Raw genomic sequence first — 27,211 nt, forward strand, 5'->3', positions numbered from 1 at the left:
CGCCCATGGGTGTCACCATCTGAAGTAGATGCTGAAACTGATTAGGGATCACCCGAGCAAAATTTTTAAAGCTTTGTAAATCTTCTGACTGCAGTTCTCTGCATAAATTCGAGTAGGCACCCCGTCTTCCCCTTCGCAGCAACCATGGCTTCACCTACAGCCTCTTTCGTTTTGCTCGCGTTTTTTCAGGCAAAGAATGACACGCAAAGACATTAGTAACAGTAAAATTTGGGTTGTGGTTACAGGATCATCCATTTTTTCTCCCAGTCAGACTTTTTTTATTTTTATACTATAAATGCATCAAACATTTTTTTAAAAGGTGTTTAAAAATAAAACACTCCCGACCCATGGTATAAATGGTTTAAATAGTTTCTGCAACCAAACATGACATTTTATTTTACAGAATCAACAAAATTAGATGTGGTACACAGTAACTTTCAGGATTTTATTAGAAAACGGGTGACAGGAATTAAACTCTAATAACCTCTGACATTTTATATAAATTGTATGTTTTCTGTGTTTATATATCGATGCATTCTTTTGTGAGTTAGGAACAGGACTTTTATTTTGGTATGGATTTGACGTCAGGAGGCTGCGACGCGATCCTGCGTCTGTCATACGGCTAAAGATAAGGTTTGTGTTTTTAAGTCCTTAAATCATACAATTTTATAATTTTATAAGCGATGTGAAATGAATAGGTTATTATTGAATGTAACATTGTAATGATTATTCTACCATGGTGTTTAAAGGCATCCACATATGTGTAAAAGAAAAGGTGCGTCTCATTTCACTCCTTAAATCGTGAACCAGTTTACCAGTTTAACCATGAATTCGGTCTTTTTAGCAAGTATGATGGGAAAGGGTAAATTAAAGCAATTGTTTGGCATGATGATTCACTGTTTAGAAGCGCTCGAATCATCGCACGGTGACGACATCTGCTGGTCAAAACAGTGTAACGAGACCACAAACAAAAACGTGTAATGATAATGTTTTACGAACCAGTAGAAAATATTTTCATTAAAATGTAATCTATTAACTGTTAATGCAAATTATTAAATATCTAATATAAATCATAAGTAAGTTTTGAGCTAATAAGGTCATCAAGGCTGTCTCTCCAGTGGACTGACTACTGAACGGAGCTGATTGAGACACACACACACACACACACACACACACACACACACACACACACACACACACACACACACACACACACACACACACACACACACACACACACACACACACACACACAGATTTAGGCTACACTTTATTTTAAGGTGTCATTATTACAGTGTAATTATATATTTAAGTACTCAGTAATATTAAGCAACTACATGTACTTACTATAGGGTTAGGGTAGGATCAAGATTGGTTGAGGCTTAGTTGCATGAAATAATGTATGTATTATGTATGCATAATTTACTGTTATTACTAGTAAGTACATGTAACATATGTAACAATGACACTGTAAGATAAAGTGTTACCCAGATTTAATTTGGATTTATTTTTCTTTCTGTTATTTATTCTCATCTTAAATATAGCAGAGTATCCAAAAACACAGAAAAACTCCTGGTGAAGCAACTGAGATCCACATAACATATGATTATAAAGATGGCGTTTATTAAAGAGGAGAGTGAAGACATCAGGATTGAAGAAGCATTCGGCGTAAAACATGAAGATACTGAGGAACAAACAGGTTGGTTTTCATTCTCAAAGCTGAACTCAGTCATTTGGTCCTTGATATGTCAACCTCTACAGCATCAAGTCAAAATTATTTGTATAGCACTTCACAATACACAGTTAACAACATATTACACATCAAGGGCATAGCCATCATTTCAAAAGTGAGGGGGACAGAATGTCAAGTGTTATACCAGTTTTTTTCTGACCTTTTGTCTTATTGATGGGTTATATTTTTAATTATAATCTTCTTGCTTAATTGGCTTATGCTATTTAGCCTATGTAAGCAGGGTATTTTTGACCCCAAATGACGTTTGCTGAAAAATAATTTCCCCCCTCTTCAGAGACCCCAGACAATAAAATGTGAAGTTATTTTTATTTATTTATAAAAACCTATTTTAAAATATATTTTTAAATTTTATCTATATACATTTAAAAATACCTAGAATCCTCCAAACAATACACAAATGCAGAGTACAGACATGAATAAAGTGAGTGATATTACATTTGTTAAAAAAAAACAAACAAACATGATGTTAAATAACATTTTATTGTCTGGGGTCAACAGCCTGAGTACATCCCAAACAAATAGCTTAGAAGGGTCAAAGCAAAAAAAACAGAAAGAAAGAAAGATGTTCTGTACTGTATATTGCACATGGTGTTATATGTTGCACTATATTGTTCACATATTTCAAATTGATGTTTGTATACATTGTATTCAGTGATGGGAAGGTTACTTTGGAAATGTAATAGGTTACAGATTACAAGTTACCCTATTTAAAAAGTATTGTACCACTTTTTATTAAAGTTACTTTAATAATTACTTTATTAAAGTAATGTAACTGATTACATTTGATTACTTTTCTAAATTTCTAACAAATGTTTCTAACTGTTAATCATTTTCAAACTTTTAAGCCAGGCAGGGTTAACCTTAGCCTGGCTCCGCCCTCCTACGTACTTCCGCTCAATTTTCATTTTCCTTCAGTACGTCATCTGGGTTTGCGGTATATTCGCTGGTTTTCTCCGGCCATTTTTTTACTGGTCCAATCAGCGAACAGAGGGAATGGCTGAAAACGATGACGTTGAGGTTGTGTGATTAGTTATGGCAGATCCAGAGTGGCTCTGGGCAAATCCAATAGTTTTAAACTCCAACAGAGTACCCGCCTTCAAGGAAGTTATTGCTTGTCAATGGGGAGTGGCCAGACTCTCTGTACAAATTAAATGTACGAGAGTGTGGTAGGACCAGGCTAGGTTAACCTTACAGTAGTACTTAATTTTAAAGCACAGCCACCACAAACTCAGACTTGAGCAACTCTTTTTACTTTGAGATCATTCTGACGGTTAAATACAGATTTAATTTCTATTTTCTTGTCAAGAAGTAGTTTAATAGCTACGATACGGTTTTACGAATCTTTGCATAGCTATGACAGGGAGCACTGTGAGACTTCAGTGTAAACGCCCACTGCTGTGATTGGCTAACATCTTTGAACTCTCTTGAAAACTTTTAGCCCATTTTTACTATTACAGCTCTCAAGGTTAACTAATCATGAAAAGTGATGATTATAGCATTATTTCTGTGAGGACCACTACCATCAAAGATGATTAAGAATTATCATACAGTTTGGATTGGCGGTACGGTTCTGTTCTGGGCAAGAACTAAAATATTTTAAATATTTAAATATTTGAATCAAATTCAACTAGAATAAAGAGACACTGGGCCTTTTGCTAATAAAATAAAGTGAGTATCATATTCATTGAGGAATACGTTTGTTTATTCTTGGCTGAAAAGATGCATCTTTAGTCTAGGCTTAAATTGAGATTATCTGAGTCCCGGACAGTGAAAGCTATTAAAAGCGTCTAGGAGACCATCAGGAAAAGTATCTACCTCCTTATGTGGTTTGCAGTTGTCAAAGTACTATCAGCAGGCCAAAATTTTGTGACCGTAATGAACATAGGGGATTATATAGGCTAACAGTAGAAGATATCTTAACGTCTGAGGAGCTTTGGGCCATTCAAAACATTGTCTAATTATCAGAATTGACACGAAACCTAACAAGCAGTCAATATAGTGATGATAGAATTGGGTGAATGTGATCCTGTTTCTTGCACCTAAGCACCACTGCATTTTGAACGAACTAAAGCTTATTTACTGACCCTGCAACGAGGTTGTAGAAGGCTGTTCTGCAAATGTTAGAATTGTGATTATCAAAGGACAAAATACTGTCAAAACAAAACGGTACACCCAGGTACTTAACTGTAGAAAACCACATAACAGTACATACTGATGTGGCGTTTAATACCATTTCTGCTGGCACACTCAGGGCTCCAGACTAACTTTTCCACTGGTTGCACTGGTGCTACCAACTTTCTCAGTTGGTCGCACCAGCATATGATTTGGTCGCACCTTTCTTTTTTTTTTTCTACATGCCATGGGATTAATCAATGCATTCTGATGAATAGTGGTCTTAATCTGCATACCCTAGTTTTGCACTGATGTAAAAAGACTGACAGTGACACAAGACCTCATGTTAGCAAAATGTTTTAATCTTTTAACTATCAAATCAGAAAACTCTCAAAAAATCTATTAGTAAACCAAGTATGTTATTTAATTTAAGTTAATTGTTGTTTGATTATAATTTTACTGTCTTCACAGCTGTTCAACCCATTGTCTCCTTGGTTGTGAATAAATGTCAACTTCAGTAACACATACAGTAGCAATTGAATTCAGAGTGGCCAGCTCTTATAGTTGGGCCTCCTGGTCCTCTTTCCTTGGGAGAACCACAGCCTAACATCCTGACTGGCATCATAATCCATCAGTTCTGGCCCTTCAACACTAATTCTAATGAGGTCCTCCACAGTATCAGTATGCAGATTTGCTCTATTGTCCGACTTTACATTTACATTTACATTTAGTCATTTAGCAGACGCTTTTATCCAAAGCGACTTACAAAGTAGGACTAGATTAAGCGAGTCATCATGAAGAGGCAAAAACAAAAAGCAGCGCAAGAAGTGCTCCAGATACAAAGTTCAGGCATTATTCAGAGTAGCATAAGCCCGATAAGCGAGGTTTAGAGGGAAAGGGGAGGTTTTTTTTTTTTTTTTTTTTTTTTATGAGGTTAAGTGCTCCCGGAATAGATGGGTTTTCAGCTGTCTTCTGAATGTTGTCAGGGATTCTGCATTCCGGATGAGGGTGGGGAGAGCGTTCCACCAGCATGGAACTGTGAATGAGAATGTTCTGGAAAGTGATTTTGTGGCTTTCTGGGATGGAACCACGAGACGTCGCTCGTTGGCCGATCGTAGGTTTCTGGTAGGGATGTAGACTCGTAGGAGTGAGTGAAAGTAGGAGGGAGCTGAGCCTGTGATAGATCTGTAAGCAAGCGTCAATGCCTTGAACTTGATGCGAGCAGCGAGAGGTAGCCAGTGCAGTGAGCTGAACAGAGGAGTGACGTGGGGTCTCTTTGGCTCGTTGAAGACAAGACGGGCTGCGGCGTTCTGGATCATTTGTAGGGGTTTAGTTGCACATGCTGGAAGTCCGGCCAGAAGAGCATTACAGTAGTCAAGCCTAGAAATGACCAGGGCCTGGACGAGAAGTTGTGTTGCATGCTCAGTTAGGAAAGGCCTGATCTTCCTGATGTTGTGCAGAGCAAACCTGCATGATCGAGCTGTCTTTGAAATGTGATCTGTGAAGGTCAGCTGGTCATCAAACGTTACTCCAAGATTTCTCACCGACTTTGATGGGGTGATTGATGATGACTCTAGCTGGATATTGAAGTTGTGCTGTAGAGACGGATTGGCAGGGAGGACGAGAAGCTCAGTCTTTGCCAAGTTGAGCTGCAGGTGATGTTCCTTCATCCACGTCGAGATGTCCGCCAGGCAGCTTGAGATCCGTGCAGCTACTGTGGGATCATCTGGTTGAAACGAGAGGAAGAGCTGTGTGTCATCAGCATAGCAGTGGTAGGAGAAGCCGTGTGCTTGTATGATGTGTCCCAGTGATGTGGTGTAGATGGAGAAGAGGAGGGGACCAAGAACTGAACCCTGGGGAACCCCTGTGGTCAGTTGATGTGCTCCGGATACCTCGCCTCTCCATGCGACCTTGAAGGACCTACCTGTGAGATAGGACTTGAACCAGTGGAGTGAAGTTCCTGTGATGCCCAGTGCTGAGAGGCTGGACAGAAGGATTTGATGATTCACAGTGTCGAAGGCAGCAGACAGATCCAGGAGGATGAGGACTGAGGATTTGGAAGCAGCTTTTGCGATCCGTAAGGCTTCTGTGACAGACAGTAATGCAGTCTCAGTAGAATGCCCTTTCTTGAAGCCGGATTGGTTGACATCCAGCTGGTTGTTGAGAGACAGAAAGGATGTTACTTGGTTGAAAACAGCTCTTTCAAGTGTCTTCGCAATGAATGGTAGGAGAGAGATAGGTCTGTAATGTTCTACAAATGATGTGTTTAGCGTTGGTTTTTTAAGCAGTGGAGTAACCCGAGCCTGCTTGAATGCTGTAGGGAAAATGCCAGTATGGAGGGATGAGTTGATGATGTGTGTGAGTGCTGGTAGAAGTGTGGGAGCGATGGCTTGTAGAAGGTGTGAGGGGATGGGGTCAAGAGGGCAGGTGGTAGGGTGACTGGAGAGGAGAAGTGTAGATACTTCTTCCTCGGTTAGTGGAGAAAAAGAGGGCAGAAGGATATTGGCTGTGGAAGGGGTCGGTCTGGGTTCCTGCGTGTGTGGAGCTGCGAACTGACTGCTGATAGATGTTGTTTTGTTGGTGAAGAAGATCGCAAAATCGTCAGCAGTTAAGGAGGTGGTGGGTGGTGGTGGAGGTGGACAGAGGAGAGAGTTGAATGTCTTGAAGAGTAATCGTGTGTTGGAGGAGTTGTTGATCTTGTTGTGGAAGTATGAAGATTTTGCAGCATGAACATCAACAGAAAAGGAAGAGAGGAGAGATTGATACGTACTCAGGTCAGATGCGTCTTTTGATTTGTGCCATTTCCTCTCCGCTGCCCTGAGTTCGGTCCGGTGTTCCCTAAGAACCTCAGATAACCAGGGGTTAGAGGGAGTAGCGCGTGCTGGCCTGGAGGAGAGAGGGCAGATATTGTCTAGGGAAGAGGTTAGAATGGAGCATAGGGTATCCGTTGCGGTATTCACATCCAGAGATGAGAATTGTGAGGGTGGGGGAAGAGAAGATGAGACGGCAGAGGAAAGATGGGAGGGGGAAAGTGAGCGCAGGTTTCGCCTGAAAGTGACTGGTGGTGGGGTTGGAGGTGCAGGGGTAGAGAGTTGTAGACTGAAGGTAATGAGGAAATGATCTGAGACATGGAGAGGTCTCACCAAGATGTTGTCTGTGGTGCAGTTGCGTGTGTAAACCAGGTCCAGTTGGTTGCCTGATTTGTGAGTACCTGTGGTGATGAGTTGTGTAAGATCGAAAGAGGCTAGGAGAGAGATGAAGTCTGCTGCATACGGCTTGTCGAGATGGATGTTGAAGTCACCAAAGACTAGAAGTGGGGTGCCATCCTCAGGGAAGGAGGACAGCAGCACATCCAGCTCATCCACAAAGTTACCCAGCTGACCTGGGGGACGATAAATGACTACAATATGGATCTTAATGGGAGTTGTGAGTGTAATAGCATGATATTCAAATGAGTTGTTGTTGCATATAGAAGAGAGCGCAGAGTATTTGAAATTGTTAGAAACGAGGAGCCCTGTACCCCCGCCTCTCCCAGACTGGCGAGGGGAGTGAGAGAAGGAGAAATTGCTAGAGAGAGCAGCGGGGGTTGCTGAGTCTTCTGGACGAATCCAGGTCTCAGTCAGGCCCAAGATATTTAGAGTAGAATGAGATGCAAAGGCTGGAATGAAGTCAGCTTTATTGACTGCTGACTGGCAATTCCATAGGCCCACGGAAAGAGAGAGAGGAGTGTGTGCGGATGGGAGAATGGGACGCAGATTGGCAGTATTGCGCTGCCTTTTGAGCGTGATGAAAGGGCGTTGCCGAGTGATAACAGGAATGTGTTGAAAGCACATGTTGTTTAAGGTAAACTATAAGATAAAAAGAGTGAAAGAAGAGGGAAAAGGAGATACTTAAGTGCCTTTCTGGTGTCCTTGCTCGGTGGAGTCGCGCAGGTAGAGTCGACGGTCTTTACCCGAGTCGGTCTTCACACGAGGAGGCTGAACACGAGAGCTGAACGCTTCCGCTGACGCTTCCGCGACAGCGCGCAAATTACACAGATATACAGATAATGCTTTCACCGCTTGAGTGAGTACAGCTGTTTCGGTCGGGCAATTAAGTCTGAATAACGCGAAAATGTGCCAAGACGAAACTGCAATAAGAGCAACGGCTTAAGTGCAAATTAGACTGCAATAATAATCAATATCACTCGCGGCTTTATGTTAAATAAAGCAGCGCGTCTAACTAAAATACAGAATTATGTGAAGTTAAAAATTCAAAGTAAGCAGAGAATCGAAGATGGCCTTACCTCTGAAGATGGCCTTTATTCTCTTCTGACATGAAAATCCTCTTTCGCACACTGCTGCAGATATTGGGAGTAGCAGCATTATCTTGACCAGGTGCAGAACATTCTGTAAAAAACAACCACTGATCAAACCACTTCAAGTTTCACTCCAAATAAAGTGTCAATGATCATGTTCTGTTCATATACTGAAATTAACAGAGCCTACCTTGTAGTCTGAGCAGTAGGGCTCTTTTGTCATCATGACTTCCCACAGTGCAAGATAACTTTTATCTTTGAATGACGTGTTTATTGTCATTTTCATCTCTTGGAACTCCTCTATTGCCTGTTTATTGTTGCATCCATTCCTGACATACAACAGAAAATAACAAAAAAAAGGTTCTTAATATATAATCTCAGTTATAATGTCAACAGAAACATGACCCATGCCTGCAGCATAAAAACTCACCTGTTGAGGACAGTGAAGTAGTGCTCTAGGAGAAACTTCACCTCTTTGACACCATGGTCCAGGAGCTCCAGCTTATCTTCTGGCCAAGAGTCATGGTTGAAGACATTGAAACACCTTACTGCCTTGGCTGTTGGGGTGTTCGTTATATTCTCTTCTATTACCAAATGACAGAGATTGAAGATAAGGAAATACAAAGGCCTAGCAACAGTGTTGGAACCTATCAGTGAGATTATGACATAATTGTAAATACAACAACTCACCAAGAAGGCTGTCAAATCTTTTTTTTAGGTGTTTTACTGTGGATTCACAGGTTAGCTCCATGGCTTTCTGCAATCTCGGGGCACACTGGCTGATAGGTTGACCTCCTGCCAGCTTTTGAGCTTCACCTTTTATAAGGGTGACTCCCTATGAATCATTACATAAAAACTCAACTGTGTACATTTCATTAACATGAACTAAACATTACATAATGTAGTCCATAAATGTACCTGATACTTTAACTTCTGTCTTCCAGTTTCTCCTTCTTTCTGTTGGTGCTGCTCCTTAATAGCTGTCAGGAACTCTGACAGCTTACCATCTGGTTTGACTCTGGCTGCCATAGTTTGTATGGTAGCGAGGAGACTTTCAATGGCACTAACAACCTGGGAAGACAGTTGTTTTCTTACATGAAACATATTTAGGGGTTAGATCAAACATATGTCACCCCTGGCTCATATTCTCTCAATCTCCCTTACCTGAGGTAGAATTACATCATTTCTCTGGAGCAACAGGCTGAATCGGCTGATGGAAGAAAAAATATCTGACAGGAAGTGGCAGAATGCCACAAATGTCCCATCCTCCATGGTGGCTTTGATCTGCAAAAGTATAAATATTTCTTATTCTCAACTCTTATACAACACTTTTCCGTTCTTATACAAAGTCAAAACTGATTTCAATAATGAAACACTATCCAACTCAAAGAGGTGAGATACTAACCTTCCTTGCTCTGCCAGCTATGTCTGCATTGGCTGAGGCACCAGCCAGGTGGTCCATGTGCATATATACTGCAGCAAACTGTCCAGAGCTCTGGGGGTCGCCATCCTTCCCTAGTTTTAGGAACGTGTTCAAACTACGGGACACATGAGGCAGCCACCTTGTCCCTTTCACCCCACTGGGTGCGTATGCTGTGACTCCAATTTCAGCTCCCAATGCTTTAAGCTCCCTCATTGATTTGGGGCTGAAGTGGTAGGTTTTCCAGATGAGGTGTAGCAGGTCATATACTTGCCCAATCATAGAGACATCCTTTTGTACACTCAACAATCCCAGCTCCAGTCTTTGTGTGGAACATAATATAATAATGGTCAGGTATAATGTAATTAGATTTTGTAAAAAGATTATTTATGTATACAGGCAGATGTTAAACTGCAACACACCTGTGTGGCATGCAGTGGAATGGGATAACAAAGGACCCCACCTCTGCATGGAGGAGGGCTATCACTCCACCTTTGTGGCCCAGGTTCACTGCAGCACCATCAGCACCCAAGGCTATGGCTTTTTCAAGCCAGTTCTCACATTTTGGACCAAGGCTAGCAAAGGCTTTCTTGGTTGCAGCATAAATACCTGTAATATATTATATAAATACACATGTAATATTTGGTAATTATCATTGCCAAATTTCAGGATTTTCAGTAATTTTCAGTAATTACTCAGACAGTAATTTTAATCTGTAATTTTAAGCATTTTACATTTGAATTATATACTATCTGTCTATCTGTCTGTCTGTCTATTATCATCTTTCATCATCATCTTTCTATCTTTTAAAAATCATTAAACATTCAAATGTATGCATTAAATTTTAAAAGATTAGACTATTATCATACACTGATACATATTTTTCGTTATCAAAGTTTATAGTTGTATGGTAACAAAAATCAGAAATCTCACACTCCTTACCTTCTGCATGGGTGTGTTGAACGTCAATATGACCAATCAGGATATTGGTAGGTCTTCCATTTTCAATGACACGGGCATAGACAATCTCACATTCTTTGTTGGAGATGTCTGTATCTCCATCAATCATAAATGATAAATAGTGGGCGGAGGCAATTTTGTCAGCCGTCTTTTTTCGCAGATTGTCTGCTATCACTCCTATAAATTGGGCACAGGCCATGTCGTTGGCATAAGTGGGATTAACATTCAACCCGTTCTTTTTCATCAGTATAATTTCTGATTTGAATTTTGTGAACGGGAGTTCCTCTTTTGCTATGTTATAAGCAGTGTTAAATTTTATAATCATTTCCTTTTCCTCTGTCGAGCGATTACTCTCATCTAACCGCTGAAAAGCCGTAGGAAGGGGCTCGGTGTTTCGTGAGACACACCGGTCCCTACAGGTTTTATGTTTTTTGCTTTCATTGTGCAGTTTAATAGACTCAATCTTAAATTGCGTAGACCCCGTAACAAATTTAGAATGACCTGCAATGGATGGGCAACACTGTTTACAGTACAAACAATGCATGACATTAGCCTCGTATCGCAACCACGGGTACTGTCTAAGCCATTGCTGCTGGAAGTAGTGCCTTTTCTTTTTCATTTGCTCACTCGGCGGTTCCTCCCTGTCCGCACCTGTGCTCTCGTCATCACTTGTGTCTGTGTGCTGGCTCGTTGGTTTGTCCTTTCCACCAGCATCATTGACCTCCACACTTTGCTTTTTAAAGTATTCAGCAATTTCATCCTGAATTTCTAACTGGCGCGTTTCACCATCAGTGTACACGTCTTTTTATAAAATTTGTTTATAAATAAGTGTCTTGCGGAAGAACATTGTAGCCGGATCTACTTCTCTCCATTAATGTCTATACTATAGCGAGTCACGCAGGCACTGTGCAACTCCGCAGCCGAGCCGTCCGACCCCGGGATAAAATAGTCAGAATATAAACACTTATTATAGGCGTACCGTAGTGATTCAGGGTAAGTCAAAAACACGGTTTGGAAAATGGACTCATGATGTACTCGTTCGTTTTGAACATAAGTTACGGACTGCAGCAGCTGCTGATACAACGACGTTCTGTTGCGCATGCATGAATTTAACTGACCATGCACTCACACAAATGCGACCACATAAAATTTTAACTCGCACATTCTCAAAAAATGGTCACATATGCGACCATTTTGGTCGCAGTCTGGAACCCTGACACTTCTTAGAATTTAAATTATATTACATACATTTTTTGTGCTCCAAAGCAAAGTCCACCAGATTGTGCATGGAACAACATTATGTAGCTTAAAGAGTTAGTTCACCCAAAAATGAAAATTCTGTCATTCTGCCAAAAAACTGTGCAGCACTTCTGGGTTCTACGTCAGAACATAGCCTATTTATTGGCTGTGTCAGCATCACACGTATGCGTCAGCCACTAGCGAGGCAGTGTTTTGACCCGTTTAGAACCTGGAAACGCTGAACTGTTTTTTCTATGTGAATAGCGTGACGTGGAAATTCTTTCTCCACTTTCAATAATAATTGGAAGACAGCTGGAGATTTCAAAAGTTATAAAGATCTTTATTTCCTGCAAGAAATTGGCTGTTCACACATCAGTCAGAGTCTGATATGAGAAGGGCGCTGACTTCTCCTTTTTGCCCAGCTATATACCCTTAACACATCCTGGTCTGTCTCAAAAGATCGCCTTGGTTTACCTTAAAAGGCAACATGTCTTGTTCGAGATCTCTTCTAACATAAATTCTATCTAGACAGGACAATACCATGTCTGCAAAAATATACCATGTCTGCAAAAGTTTCCTGTTATTAGCTGCTGCTCGATTTCACACATTTTGCCTATCTCTATTTTCATCAAAGCTGCGCACATACTTTTCACACTTGAAGTACACAATAGGTCACTTTGAGTACTCATAGTCTCTTTGCTACCCAGAACATTTTGCCCCTGCAAGCCTATATGATTATATTTCCTTAAATGCTTATGAGTTAGAATAAATGTTCAACGTTAACAAGTTGCACACACCTAAATGTAACAGAACACATCTAAATGTAAAATTTCCATTACAATCCACCCCATGTTCATTCAAAGAACATACACACAAATTTTGACATTTACTTCTCCTATAATCATAGTAATTTACAACAGGTAAATTTTCCCATGGTCATTTAATTTCTTAGTCAAACTCATGTTCGCTCTCGTTCTCGTATACCTCATCTTCAGGCACTGTAACCTCAACTTCATCTTCTTCCCAACATTCTAATTCTAGCAATCTAATTCTATTTTCAAAAAAAACTAATCATACCATAGTACATTGCCTTTTAACTTTGAATCAAGCTAAATTTTGAATCACATTGATCTATTAGGCCTTTAACAGGCTGATACTGCTGATTAACCATTTTTCTTAACCTTATTTTGCTAGCTTTTATTTCAAGTAGGCGATTGTTTTACTTAGTCAGATCCATTTAAGGATTTGTGTAATAAAATCTAACCAAAAAAACAATATAATCTTTTCATTTTTATCTTTAACACAAATATCAATAATTGTATTATTTTGTTTCAAACAATGTCATTACTTTAAAATTAACCCAAGCTCTTGCCATGATAATAGCTTTAGCTGCTGATGTGCCATTTAATCTTTAATTACCTATCTTCCTACCATCCTATTTTTCCCAGAATTAACTGATGGACATAACATAACATGTCCTGCCTCTATTTGTTTGCAATGCGGAATAGCTCATAATGGATCCATTGATCCAGATCATTAAATCTGTAACTTCATTCTGAATTAAGAAAGCTTTTTAGAATTTTGCTTTATGAGCAAATATTCTATTTCACTGAAATGTCTTTTAAAATTAACTGTTTAGATTCATTTTAGTTTAAATTTAACATGTTTGAGTTACATTGTTCTTGGTCTAGGTTTTAACTTTGTGCTCATATTTTTTCTAATACGTTGAAGACCTTTCTCAACAAAGCAAATCCACATTTCATCTCTGGAAGCCGGGCTAAATAAGCAAGCACTGTTACTGTATTCCTAGATAGACTAGACCCGCAGTCACCTCTCAGATATCAGATACAGACATTAGACAATACATGAAAGGAACATTTCAATAATCACACTGGTAACCTCTTTAACTAATAATAATCCAGAAATTAAATATGTTTCCCAAAATCAATCTCCTTTTGAAAGTTTTTCTTTTGCTATTTTAACAAATGGAAACACCTAAAAAATATTCAATGTAGTCATTAATTAATCGCTATAGAAGTTTACCCAATTATCTATTCGGACCTAGTCCAGCAAAGCAACTTCTCTTATTAGAGAACAACTATTACAACTATTCATTTTTTAGCATCTATGATATCTGAATTAGGGTTCTAACCCCTTAAGTTTTCCTCAAAAAATAGTCCCTAGATTATTTTTTTCTTTACAGTAATGTACCTATTTAGAGTCCTTATACTCTACAGAATTAAGACATTTTCCTCTTCTTAATTTACGAGTACCTGAATGTACCTATTAATTAAGTAATTGTTCAAATCATGAGATCTATATCAATTCTCAGTCGCACAGTTTGATTGAACTGAATAAAAACATCAATTAACATAACACACAATTAATTATTATGCTAAGCTTGAACCATTAGTTGGTCCACATCTTCCTCCAGATGTGTTGATCATCTCGTTGCCCCATGGACGTTCCATCTTCACCAGGGTGATTCTTTGCGAAACGTTGCAATGGGCTTATCCCACGTTGGCAAGGGAGGAAAAGTTACTAGCACTTCCTTTGTCCCTCACTTTACGCTTTGCGTTGTCGTTGGTGTCGGCGTTTGGGGTTGCTGAGGCTGGTTGGTGTAGTTTAAGTCGAGATGCTTGGACGGAGGTGTCACTGCACCCCAGATGGGAACCTTGTTTGTGGAGTGAACCATTTCCTGGCTGCTTTCACCTGTGAATGGAGACCTTAAGTATTTTTGTTAATTACAACATCATGTATCATGTCGCCGGACTCATCTGCTTATCCGACCTGTCATCCTTTTTGATGAGACCTGTAAAATTTCATGTCAAACAGTGACAAGACAATACTTTATACATTTGGAACAGAATCAGTTCTGTTCGATGAGATCCATCATGACATCCTGTAAAAGGTTAAATATGGGGTAGACAGGACAAGCTTGCTTGCTCTCTGCCTTCCCAAAGTTATACGCTGCGCGTGTGGCATTGTTTATTTCTGCCACAACAATAACCCAGCTCAGGATAGTTAGCCAAAATCATCCATGGTTGTTATTTTGTTGGGTATATTTTCTTCCCTGTTGGGTCATATTTTAACCTGTTTAGATACAGCTGTTTTGACTGACATCATTTATGTCTCTGAACACCATAATTCACACACTCACTTTCACACACTCCACACACCCTTCTCTGGCCAGAGATTCATTCATTCATTCTTGTCTGCCTTAGCAGTTTATGAACTGAATGGGGAACATATATTAGGAGTGGAATACCACCAAATATGAACGGTAACAAAGTTCGACGACGACAGAAACTACTGAACGTAGACACACTGTGGCATTCCCCTTGCGACAGTGTCTGAACGTTACGATATCAATTCTCAGTTGTCCGATGCAGTAGTCATGTGTTCAAGTTTAACACAGTGAACGTAAACCTAACTTTTCAAAATCAAATAGATTAAACACTTTAAATAGAAATCGTATAGACCTACAATTGCAGTTGAGAGAATCCGTTTTAATTTCCCAAATGCAATTTGTCGTTCTTTGCACAATTTCAATTTTCCAACCTTTTTTTGTTGCTCATAAGCTATTTAAAAGAAGATTTGGAAATCTTCACACAATCTTTGATCCATGGACAAAAATAAAAAACATTTCTATCTCGCTGATGATGACAGCATGTGATTTCAAATGTTTATAATTAGAAAACATTGTTTCTATTGAATCTAGAAAATTACCTTTTAAATGAAATGGAGTGACCAATATTTTTGTCAACCCACAATTTATATTTAAAGTTGGTCACCCAATCTCATTCTCATATGCACAATGCACAGAAATTTATCTTAGTTAAACATACAGTAAACCATTGACTCTTAGAATCTCATAGATCAAAACCGTTTTTCCACACTGTCTCCCAGGGATAACGGGATACAAATTCTAGACGCCTTCATATAAAAAGTATAATATTTAAACACGTGCAATTCATATAGCACTATTTATTCATCACTTTAACAGTTCTGATTCCCTTAATATTTTCTCTTATAGTGACTGTCTGTAAAACCCTGTGCTCTCAGATGGCCACACATTTTGTCAGCCACCAATCTTTTAGTCACACTGTTTCACAAAAAGCCCCATTCTCTCCACTCTGCAGTCTGTGGTTTAGCTAAAAGGATGTGAGGGACGGCCCCCTCCACATCATACAGTGATGCTTGGCTATCAGTCAATTCAACCTTCACAGCACACCATTTATCTGACCAAATTAACTCTGAGGTTTTTAGTTCCTCAATCTCTAGTTCAGACCATTTTTCAGCAAAAATTTCATCTGGCTCACTGCTAACATGACATGTGCAATGCAAATCACTTTCTTCCATGAAATCATGGTCAGGAGGCATCCTATTTGTGTCTTTGTTTTGCAGACCACACTGAGGAGTGCTCCATTCAAAAACATTTAATGTTTCAGTTGGCATTCGCACCATGCTCATATCAGCAGTGAGGCCACTGTCATCACAATACAAATTCAGCTTTAGTTTACACATCAAATCTCTTCCCCGAAGATTACAAGGACAGGTAGTAGTTACAAGAAAAGCATGAGAAAATGAGCGATCACCAATCTGACAAGACAAATCTGCTGTATATGGTTCCTTTACCAGATGCCCTGTGGCACTTCTGGAGGTTGTCCATTTTCCAGATAATACAGTTAAATCAGGCAATTGTTCATTTTTAATTACTGAGTTCTTCACTCCACTGTTAATTTAGAAACTTAACTTTCTTTCCCTCGACACTAATGTCAATCATTGGTAATTTTGCAAATGCTTTATACCAAAAGTTCAGTGTCAGCAAGCATATTTTCTTCATTGCAAGAAACAGCAAGCACATTTTCTTCATTGCAAGGAGCAGAAAAAGAGATAAGATTAGACATATTTACCACCTGGGAGTCAGACCCTTCACCGTCGCTCCCCTCCCCCTCCTTCTTTCAATCTCCTTGTGGCTCTGGTGGCTGTTGGAATCCTCTGTTCTTTGGAGGATCCGGACAGTCATTTCTCCCGTGTCCTTTTCGCCCACAATTATAACAAGCTTCAGGGTCCCTTGCGGGCTGGTCACCCATTCCACGTCCTCTTCCACCCCATCTTCAGCAGAGCCAGTTGAGTGTCTTTGTCAGTCTCTTTCTGTTTGTTCTTGGCTTGGTCTCTCAGCAGCTGTTGTTGATGCGTTGCGTGTCGTCGGATTTCTTCCAGCCGCGCTTGGTGGTACCCCACACAAGCTGTTTTGACCTTTTTCCCTATTTCAGGGTCCAGACCGTCCAGAAAAAAACAGTTTTCAGATATTCTTCATACGTACTTATCTTTGATTGTCTGGCCTGTGCTTCTCTTTGGGTTGGTGAACATTTACGAATTTTGGAGATGGAGGAGTGTAGTCTGGAGGAGCAGAGGGCAGGGTGATCGAACCTAGCAGGCTTTGATATGGGTGGTCTTGATTTTGGTGGTCTTGCTTGCAGACTCGTTCCCTCTTCTTCTTTGCCTTCCTCAGGATCTTGACCTCCCATTGCTCCTGGTTGTCTTTGTGGTTCGTGGAGGGCCACTGCTGGTGGTGGTTGGTAGGGGGAGTAGGGAGCCGGACAGCGGTCGTCCTCAGCCAGGCGGGTTTTCATGCATCTCATTTCCTCGGAAGAATTAGAAACAGAGTTTAGTAAAGTTTTCCTGGCTTCCTCTGCCTTTGTCTCTCTACTATCTGTACTCTCTAATGGTACTAATGCTGCGTTTATCTGTCTTCTTTGTCTGGTAATTGCCTCATTTAACCATACATCTATAATTCGACCATCGAAGTCATAATTATCTTCTTCCTTTCTTTTTGGACTTGTTTTTGTCCAATTTTCCTTTGTCTTTTGCAGATGGCTTACACTCAGACATTAAACACTTATGCTTACATTAAACACACATTTATTAACTGTGGTATCCTATGATGCCACCCCGTTCCATTTTTCTTGGTCATGGAACAATAATTCCCTTTTGAGAAATCCACTGTCTCCAATTCTTTATCATTAACATTACCCATTTTGCACTATTTTTACTCAACAGTATTTATATTTGCGTATTTAAATTCTTCAGTATTTATACTTGCGTATTTAAATCTTTCTCCTCACGTGGTCACCACGTACTATATTTACTGTGCCAATTCTTTCCCCCAGCGTGGCCACCACGCCTGCCTAAATCCGTCGATCTAGGACTTTCAAACATGCCCACATCCGTCGATGCTAGGTCTTTTTCCCAGACAAGTGCCTTGTTAAATATTTGGAAGTTACTTTCAGGCTTATTCCAAACCGCAAACTTGTCTAGACTTTTGAGAAGGTTACTTTCAGGCTTATTCTCAAAATTCTGGCCCTTCTGGGAAAACAATTAACACCTGCATTTGAGACTATTACTTTCAGGCTTATTCTCAAATCCTTTTGGAAATTACTTTCAGGCTTATTCCAAAAATCCTGACCCTTTTAGGAAAAATATTCAATACGCAAATAATTTTCTTATTTACCACGTAAATAATTTTCTCTCACCGTGCTTTTTGCAGCTTGGTTCTTTATTCGGGATCGCGTCCACCTAGGCCTGCCGTGGTGTCTACAATTCTCCCGTCCCTTGCAGTTTAGCGTTGGGGTATCGGAGCCAGAGACTTTCTTGTCTTTGGGATGTTCAATCAATTGCTTCGTCCACGGAGGTCATCAGCTTTGCGAATCCCATCCTCGTCGCCATTTGACGTGGAAATTCTTTCTCCACTTTCAATAATAATTGGAAGACAGCTGGAGATTTCAAAAGTTATAAAGATCTTTATTTCCTGCAAGAAATTGGCTGTTCACACATCAGTCAGAGTCTGATATGAGAAGGGCGCTGACTTCTCCTTTTTGCCCAGCTATATACCCTTAACACATCCTGGTCTGTCTCAAAAGATCGCCTTGGTTTACCTTAAAAGGCAACATGTCTTGTTCGAGATCTCTTCTAACATAAATTCTATCTAGACAGGACAATACCATGTCTGCAAAAATATACCATGTCTGCAAAAGTTTCCTGTTATTAGCTGCTGCTCGATTTCACACATTTTGCCTATCTCTATTTTCATCAAAGCTGCGCACATACTTTTCACACTTGAAGTACACAATAGGTCACTTTGAGTACTCATAGTCTCTTTGCTACCCAGAACATTTTGCCCCTGCAAGCCTATATGATTATATTTCCTTAAATGCTTATGAGTTAGAATAAATGTTCAACGTTAACAAGTTGCACACACCTAAATGTAACAGAACACATCTAAATGTAAAATTTCCATTACAGAGACTAGACTAACATGGAAGAGAAGAAAGTGGTGAATAAAGTCGTCTTTTTTGCGCACAAAAAGTATTCTCATCACTTCATAAAATTAAGGTTAAACCACTGTAGTCACATAGACTATTTTAAAAATGTATTTACCACCTTTCTGGGCCTTAAAAGTGGTAATTAAATTGCTGTCTATGGAGGGGTTATAGAGCTCTCAGATTTCATAAAAAATATCTTCATTTGTTTTCTGAGGATGAACAAAGGTCTTACGGGTTTGGAACAACATGAGTAATTAATGACAGAATTGTCATTTTTGGGTGAACTAACCCTTTAACACACAGTAGCTACACCAGATCAGACCGCTCTTGGCCACTTAAAGTTATAAATGATTAGTCTTGAATAAATCTTTAAATGTGCCTAGGTTTATGCATTATTATACGTAGTTTTCTGATAGTGTCTGATAATTTGTCAACTGCTTGTTTAAAGGGGTCATGACATGAGAAATCAAATTTGCCTTGATCTTTTGACAAATAAGAGGTCTTTGTAGCATTAAAACATCAGGTTCTGCCCCCCATACCAGAGGCAATGATTTTCTCTGAGCTATGAATAAAATTTAAACAATGCTTTTGTTATAATGTTAGTGTAGAATGAGTAAAGCTGTTTGTTGTTAGGATGACAAAAAATTATAAAAGTTACGTTTTTAGGCTACTCTGCCTCGTTAATGTCAAAATGATTGAAATGGCCAATTTAAATCAAAGAAGGCGGGACTTACAACGAGAGTTTGTGGAAAGATTTAAGTAGATATAAGTAATAGACAACTGTTTTATGATAGAAATGTTCAGCGACGAACAGTAATAGACTATGTAGTCATGCAGACTGCTCAACTTTTTGTGAAATTTTGTTTTGAATTGAAAATATGCAATCATGATTCATGTAGTTCATAAGTGAATGCGACGAGACAAGAAACGTTTGCGTTTGACGCATAGACATACAAATAAGAGTGAATCTATGCACATTTTAAAATAAACATGTTTCCAAATAGTTTAAATGGATTACCTCATTATATTACTACAATTAGACCTAGAACTTCTTTTACCATTCTTATTTATTTATTCCCTTAAATTCCTTTTTATCCTTTAATTTATTTAATTCCTTTATTATTATTTATTAAGTAATAAATCCCTCCCCCACAATCTGCCACCCAGCACAAAAGTGAAACTCCACCTATGATTATTCACCAGACACAGAACAACAGAACAACGCTACTCCAGAGGTAACTTTAAGGTGCACAGAAGTTTGTGGAGAAAGTACTCCAATGTGATCCTGTGCAAAAATGTGCTTGGTGCATGTATTTCCTCAAGGACAGTTGGAACAAGCCGTCAAGATGCATGTCATCATTGACGACCAGAGCAACCTCTCACTGGCCAAAGGAGAGTTCTTTCGGCTATTCGGAATCCAAAGTAACCCCTCTCCATATTTGTTGAGAACATGTGCTGGTTTCATAGAAATGTCTGGAAGAAAAGCAGTCGGCTTTCAAATAGAGACACAAGAGTTAAAGATGTGTCTCGATCTCCCACCACTAATAGAGTGAAATGAGATAATGAGTAGCAGATCTGAAATTCCCACTCCAGAGGTCGCTCTTGCTCATTCACGCTTAAAGGGATAGTTCACTTTGAAATAAAATTTTGGTATGTTTTAGCTTACCTCAAGGGCATCCAAGATGTAGGTGTCTTTTTTTCCGCAGTAGTTTCAATTTTGATATTTTTTAGGCCAAACCGTTCTTGTCTGTCAGTCATATAATGCAGGTATATGGTCACTGTCTCAAAGAGCAAGCACAGAGTCCAAATTAAAACAATTCCCCATCGTAAGTACACATTGATGGCTACTACAGTAGCGAAGGCGACATCTAGTGTATATATCTATACCCGCCCGCTGGCGGGTATAGATATATACACTAGATGTCGCTTGGCTACGGTTTCGTTCCAATGAACTGCAGTAGCCAAGGCGACGTCTAGTGTATATATTTTCTCACATTTTCGTTTTCTCACACAAACCGCTCGTTTCGTGTCTTAGGCCATCAATGTGTACTTACGATGGGGAATTGTTTCATTTGGACGATGTGGAATTGTTTTAATTTGGACTCTGTGCTTGCTCTTTGAGACGGTGCCCGTTTACCTGCATTATATGACTGACAGACTAGAACGGTTTGGCCTAAAAACATCAAAATTGAAACTACTGCGGAAAAAAAAGACACCTACATCTTGGATGCCCTTGAGGTAAGCTAAAACATACCAAAATTTTATTTCAAAGTGAACTATCCCTTTAAAACCTGTGGCACAGTTAATCCCGAAGCTAGATCCTGATGCTCAGATCTGAATATTGTTGGGAAGAGACATGATCCTTGTACACAAAGTGAGACAGCAAATTAATGGGCCTCACAATGCACCCTTTGCACAGCGGTTGGATTTAAGGCGGGCATACACTGTGCGATGTCTGTGCGATTTCAGCAAGGAACCTACTCACACTGAACGAGTAGATCGCATGCGATGTAAAGCCAAAGCTCAGGATTTCTGTGCTCACACTGTACGGTCCGAACGTCGAGCTGCGACTTGACTGCTCACACTATACGTGTGAAATATGCGCGATTCAGCGCGATAAGTCCTCGTGCCGGGTTGCGCCTATAGACCATATCATGTAGCCTATCCAGAGATATTATCAATATCAAGAAGATTTAGCATTTCCAATTTATATATAAAATTATTAGTAGGCTAGTATTGTATCATTATTATTATTATTATTATTATTATTATTAGGGAAGGTTGCTTTTATTATTAAAGTGATAGGCTATAATTAAATTGCAACGCAACAATTTCATAGCGCATAACCAACGCGCTGTGAGGATAATAAAATATTAGCCTACAGCTTACTTCTCCTCATTAAAAATTGTCTAAAACATTTAGGTCGATTACAATGAATTATATTCATAGGCCTATAATTAATTATTAATAGTCTATAATATGTCCGAACACTCCAATAATTCATCATTGAAAATTAAAAACCGCTTTTTTTTTTTTTTTTTTAATTAACAATAAAAGAGGCAAAGTGTGCATCGCAGGTGGCTTGGAAGAAGTGGGTAATGGTTAATCCATTTTGCAACATGAACTGGAGGTAAGCAACCGTAATTTGTAGCTTTGAACTACAGAACTTAAAGATCTCCCTTTTTTCGTTTTTTTTTTTTTTTTTGCTGCAGATGAAACTGCGCAGGCGCAGTGAGGGAAAAAACACTGAGTTTACGGCAATCAGTTCGTAGCTCTGCTTCAACTGTGCGATATCACGAGGAGCGACCAAAATTTCTAACATAACCATATATGGATATGCATATCATTTATGCATATCATTTGCATATGATTATTCATCCACGTGATAACGTTTAACGGTACAAGACACATTACATGAATACAAATCATGCATTAGCCTATCCTTGCCTTGTTTTTGAATACATAAATCAAATAGTGTAAAATACATTTCAGAGAAAGTTTTTCTCAATCTTTTCCACCGGCCAAATTATATTTATATTTTTAATGGAAACAGATAGGCCTTGGGCATTATTTGCACAAAACTATTTTCTCAGACAGTCTGGTATTATCATGATAAGCAATTATCTCTGTGATTAAAACATTAAAACACAGCACGCCACAGGAAAGGTGTTCAAAAACATTGCATCCACAACAAATATTTCTATTGATTGAATATAAAAAAATGTTGTAACTTCTCAGTAATGATTTTATGTTTAAGTGTTTAACTCCATTAATTTGAATGGCCTATTTAATCTCAATGTTTATATCAGAAGTAAAACATAGTTTAAATAATTATTTTATTTATTTAAACTGTTATTTGCGTCAGTTTCACTAAATGGCCCAACGCGCTCGCTGGCGCGGACATTTAAGAAGGGATGGATATTTGCTTCAAGTGATAGACTTGGTGAGTGAAATTATATTTTGTAATTATCTTTCTGTATGTCTTTAGATTTTCTGTCTAAAAGTGACCAAAAAGACATTTAACTCCAGCTCACCATCGGTGTCGCCAAACTGCTCCATCTCCAAAACGTTCGTACGCATGGGTCAGACTTTGCGTGCAGGTGCGCAAGTTTTCCCATTAAGTTTGTTTTTAAAAATCACAACTTATGCGTCGGAATTGGCGTACGCCTCTTTCAGGGCCTGTTTTGTGCGTACGCAACGGTTATAAATGAGGCCCCAGAACCCCAATTCGTCATGTTTGAGCTCTATGACTATGTGCCATATTACTAGAGAGAAGAGCTGCACCATCCCAGGAGGGATGAATACCATCTCGTTTCAACAGGTCAGGTCTACCCCCAAAACGTTTACAATTGTCTATGAATTCTATATTATTTTGCGGACACCACATAGACAGCCAGCCATTGAGTGAGGACAGTCTACTAAGTATCTCATCACTCCGGTGAACAGGAAGGGGGCCAGAGCAAATTACAGTGTCTGACATCGTACTTGCGAGTTCACACACCTCTTTAACATTCATTTTAGTGACCTCCGACTGGTGAAGTCGAACATCATTGCAGAGATTGCAGATTCGGCAGAGATTGCAGATTCCACACAACCTAAAAAGCCTCGGTATACATCGGGGGTGGAACGGTACATGTATTCGTATTGAACTGAAACGGTACGGGCATCACGGTTCGGTGCATGAATATACACGGAGAATACACGGTATAAAAATAAATAAAACTCGCGTGCAAATTAATTAATGTAATGCGGAACTCCTATTTGATAATCGGGTTCTTTAGGGACATCTAATCTGTAGCCCCGCCTTAGCTCTGAAGCTCTTTGGCTATAATGAACAGGCTGCGATGTCAAGATTGCAATGCTGGAATACTTAGTGTGTATGTGCGTGCGTGTGTGTGTGTGTGTGAGAGAGAGAGGCGCGGGCGCGATCGAACAGTGGAAACATAAAAACATACTCCGTCATTTTGTTCATACAGGACATCAAACTGCAAAGTGTTTACTTATATTTGTGTACACTCACAATAAAACACAACATTGTGCTTTTGTCAAACTGTAAACTCTTGTCAAACTGTAACCTACAACTGTCACTTAACCATAATCTCTCTCTCTCTCTCTCACACACACACACACACACACACACACACACACACACACTGTTTAAAAGCAAAAAATATTTATTCAACCCCATTTAAAACAGTCTGTGGGTGCCATATTTTGGACATTCGTCATATTGCATTGGTTTTCATTTATTGTCCTCAAACAGAGCACTAATCTGTTTTTTTTAAGTTACACATTCTACATTGATTAAAAAAAAATCAAATGTGTTTTTAATAGTAGTATTATTTTATACAGAAATCAATTATTTATAATTAAAATGAGAATAAAGTTAGTGTTAATTAGAATTTTAAGGAAAACAAATATATTGATCTGAAATATAGCAAATTAATTTTAAATTCATTCAGGTACAATTACCAAACATATCTCAAGGTCTTTTTGTCTTTTTATTAATTTAATTAATAAACTAATTATATAAAACTGTTGTCAATGCACTACAAATAAACTGGTTCTCTGCCTTTGCTTTATTAATAAAACTTATTTAAACAAGTAATAAAAACTCGGTGAGTGTTTTAGCGAAATTTTCTCACGTCATGGGATCACAACACTAAGAGATAGTAAATCTTTTCCTGGATTTTTTTTTGTGCGTCAGTCTGAGGAGGAGGGGGCGGGAGAAGCAACAATCTCTGATATTTTAAATTTGGACTGCAGTACCTGTCTCGACCACTAGCTGTCATTCTTACAGCACCTTTAATTTAAAAGAAGAAAATGACTGGCCATCCCATCTTTTATATCAATAATAGCTCTGCTTTTCTGCTTGTATACATTTTAACTGAGGGACATTATCATTAGATTTCACTGATATGACAATGATACTCAGAATTATACTTCCTTACAACCTGACAAAACTTCACAACTTCAAGTTTGCAGAGGACTTAATACTGAGCCCTGTGAAACCCCATACTTGTGTTGATTAAATGATGGAATCATCTGTCTTCATTTATTGAAAGATTTCATGTTGTCAAAAGATCATCAGTGAAATCTAATGATAATGTCCCTCAGTTGAAGTGTATGCAAGAAGAAAAGCAGAGGACTTAATACTGAGCACTGTGGCACCCCATACTTGTGTTGATGAAATGGTGAAATGCTTTCATTTATCAAAAGATTTCATGTTGTCCAAAGATCTGATAGCACTAGAAGAGGCTTTGATGCTTTATGTTGGTTTTGATGCTTTAATGCTTTCAGGTTGGTTTGATGTACACTATGTGTCTTTGTGCTAATAAACTGGTTAACTTGTATTTGTCATTGCTTTTTTATGGTTTTAGGCTTACTGGCACTGAAAGAGGAGTATCAAGAACTGGATGAAATGGAAGAGACAAATCAGTATGAAAAACATAATAATTTCATGACTGGAGAAAAATCCACACAGACTGAAAAGTCTTCCCCACAAAAAGGATCTCAGAAGACCGAATCCAACAGTTATTTGACCTGCCGTCAGTGCGAAAAGAGTTTCAATCAAAAACAAAACCTTGAAGTCCACATGAGAATTCACACTGGAGAGAAGCCTTTCACCTGCCAGCAGTGTGGAAAAAGTTTCACTCAAAAACAAAACCTTAAAGTACACATGAGAGTTCACACTGGAGAGAAGCCTTACACCTGCCAAGAGTGTGGACAGAGTTTCACACATAAAGGAAACCTTAATACCCACATGAGAAGTCACACTGGAGAGAGCTATTTCACCTGCCAGCTGTGCGGGAAGAGCTTCTCACGGAAAGAAAGTCTTCAGACTCACATGAGAATTCACACAGGAGAAAAGCCGTTCACATGTGGTCAGTGTGGAAAGAGTTTCAGATGTAAAGTAAACCTTAATTGCCACATGAGGATTCACTCAAGAGAGAAAAGTTTTATATGTCATCAGTGTGGAATGAGTTTCACAGAAAGCAATCACCTTAAGAATCATGTAGTAACTCACATTGGAGAGAAGCCTTTCATGTGCCATCACTGTGGAAAGACTTGCTCAAACAAGGCAATCCTTGAGGTTCACATAAGAGTTCACACTGGAGAAAGACCTTTCATTTGTCCTCAGTGTGGAAAGAGTTTCACGCTTAAAGGAAACCTTAACATTCACATGAGGCTTCACACTGGAGAGAGGCCTTTCACTTGTCTTCAGTGTGAAACGAGTTTCACATTTCACACAGACCTGAAACGTCATTTGCAAACTCATTCTGAAAAGAAATTGTAATGTTCCTCAGTGTGGATTCCTCAGGTTTAAAAAAAAGAGCATTCACTCGAGTTTGAACTTTATTGGTAATTTAAAATGGCAACAAAAATGATGAATTGTTGTTAAAATAATTTAGATTGTATAAAGGTGTAATTCATATATTTGATTTTATATTTGATTATTTAATACAACGAAAACAAAATATTGAATAAATTACCTTCCCTATTGCCGTGAAATTCCACAACGTAAATAATTATATATATAAAAAAAGTATATAGACTAAACACGTTATATTGCAGCCATCTGCTAAAATGCTTTAACTATGGTGCTAGAATTGACTCTTATAAATGATGAATATTAATAAATGCACATGATAATTCACATTAATCACTAATAGCTCATATTTGCAAACAGCAATTCACACATTCAGAACCTACACTGTCTCTACACCGGACATGATTGGCAAGAGCTAAAGACAATAGAACCCATTATTATTAGTGATGCTGCATTTGCACTGCATGTGGCGTGATACGACACAACAAATCCCTGACAGTAAACTGATGCTTTTTGAACGTTTCTGCATGGTTGTTGAATCTGCATTTGAAAATCGTCACGTGTATGAATAACCTTGTATTTGTACAATTTTAGACTTTCTTGACAGGGCTCAATTTGTATGTGGGTCTGTCCAGGGCTGTGTTTCCCAAAAGCATCGTAAGTCTAAGTTGATCATAGAACAGTTGCAATCAGTGGTCTCTACAACCAAATTAGGATTACAATGCTTTTGGCAAACGCAGCCCAGAGCTGTTAAAAAAAGAGTTGCAACAGC

At 39.0% G+C, this 27,211-nt stretch overlaps 1 protein-coding gene across 1 annotated transcript; it reads left to right on the forward strand.

The window, feature by feature from the left end:
• The first annotated feature begins 1,544 nt into the window (after positions 1–1,544).
• Positions 1,545–26,770, forward strand: LOC308689394 (uncharacterized protein). The gene is made up of 2 exons (XM_081363042.1): positions 1,545–1,699; positions 25,490–26,770. The coding sequence occupies exons 1-2, from the start codon at positions 1,603–1,605 to the stop codon at positions 26,404–26,406; spliced, it is 1,014 nt and encodes a 337-aa protein (XP_081219168.1). The 5' UTR covers positions 1,545–1,602; the 3' UTR covers positions 26,407–26,770.
• Positions 26,771–27,211: the final 441 nt, after the last annotated feature.

This window comes from Scardinius erythrophthalmus (genome assembly GCF_964197995.2).
Source record: "Scardinius erythrophthalmus genome assembly, chromosome: 4".
In the NCBI taxonomy this organism is placed as follows: Eukaryota; Metazoa; Chordata; class Actinopteri; order Cypriniformes; family Leuciscidae; genus Scardinius; species Scardinius erythrophthalmus.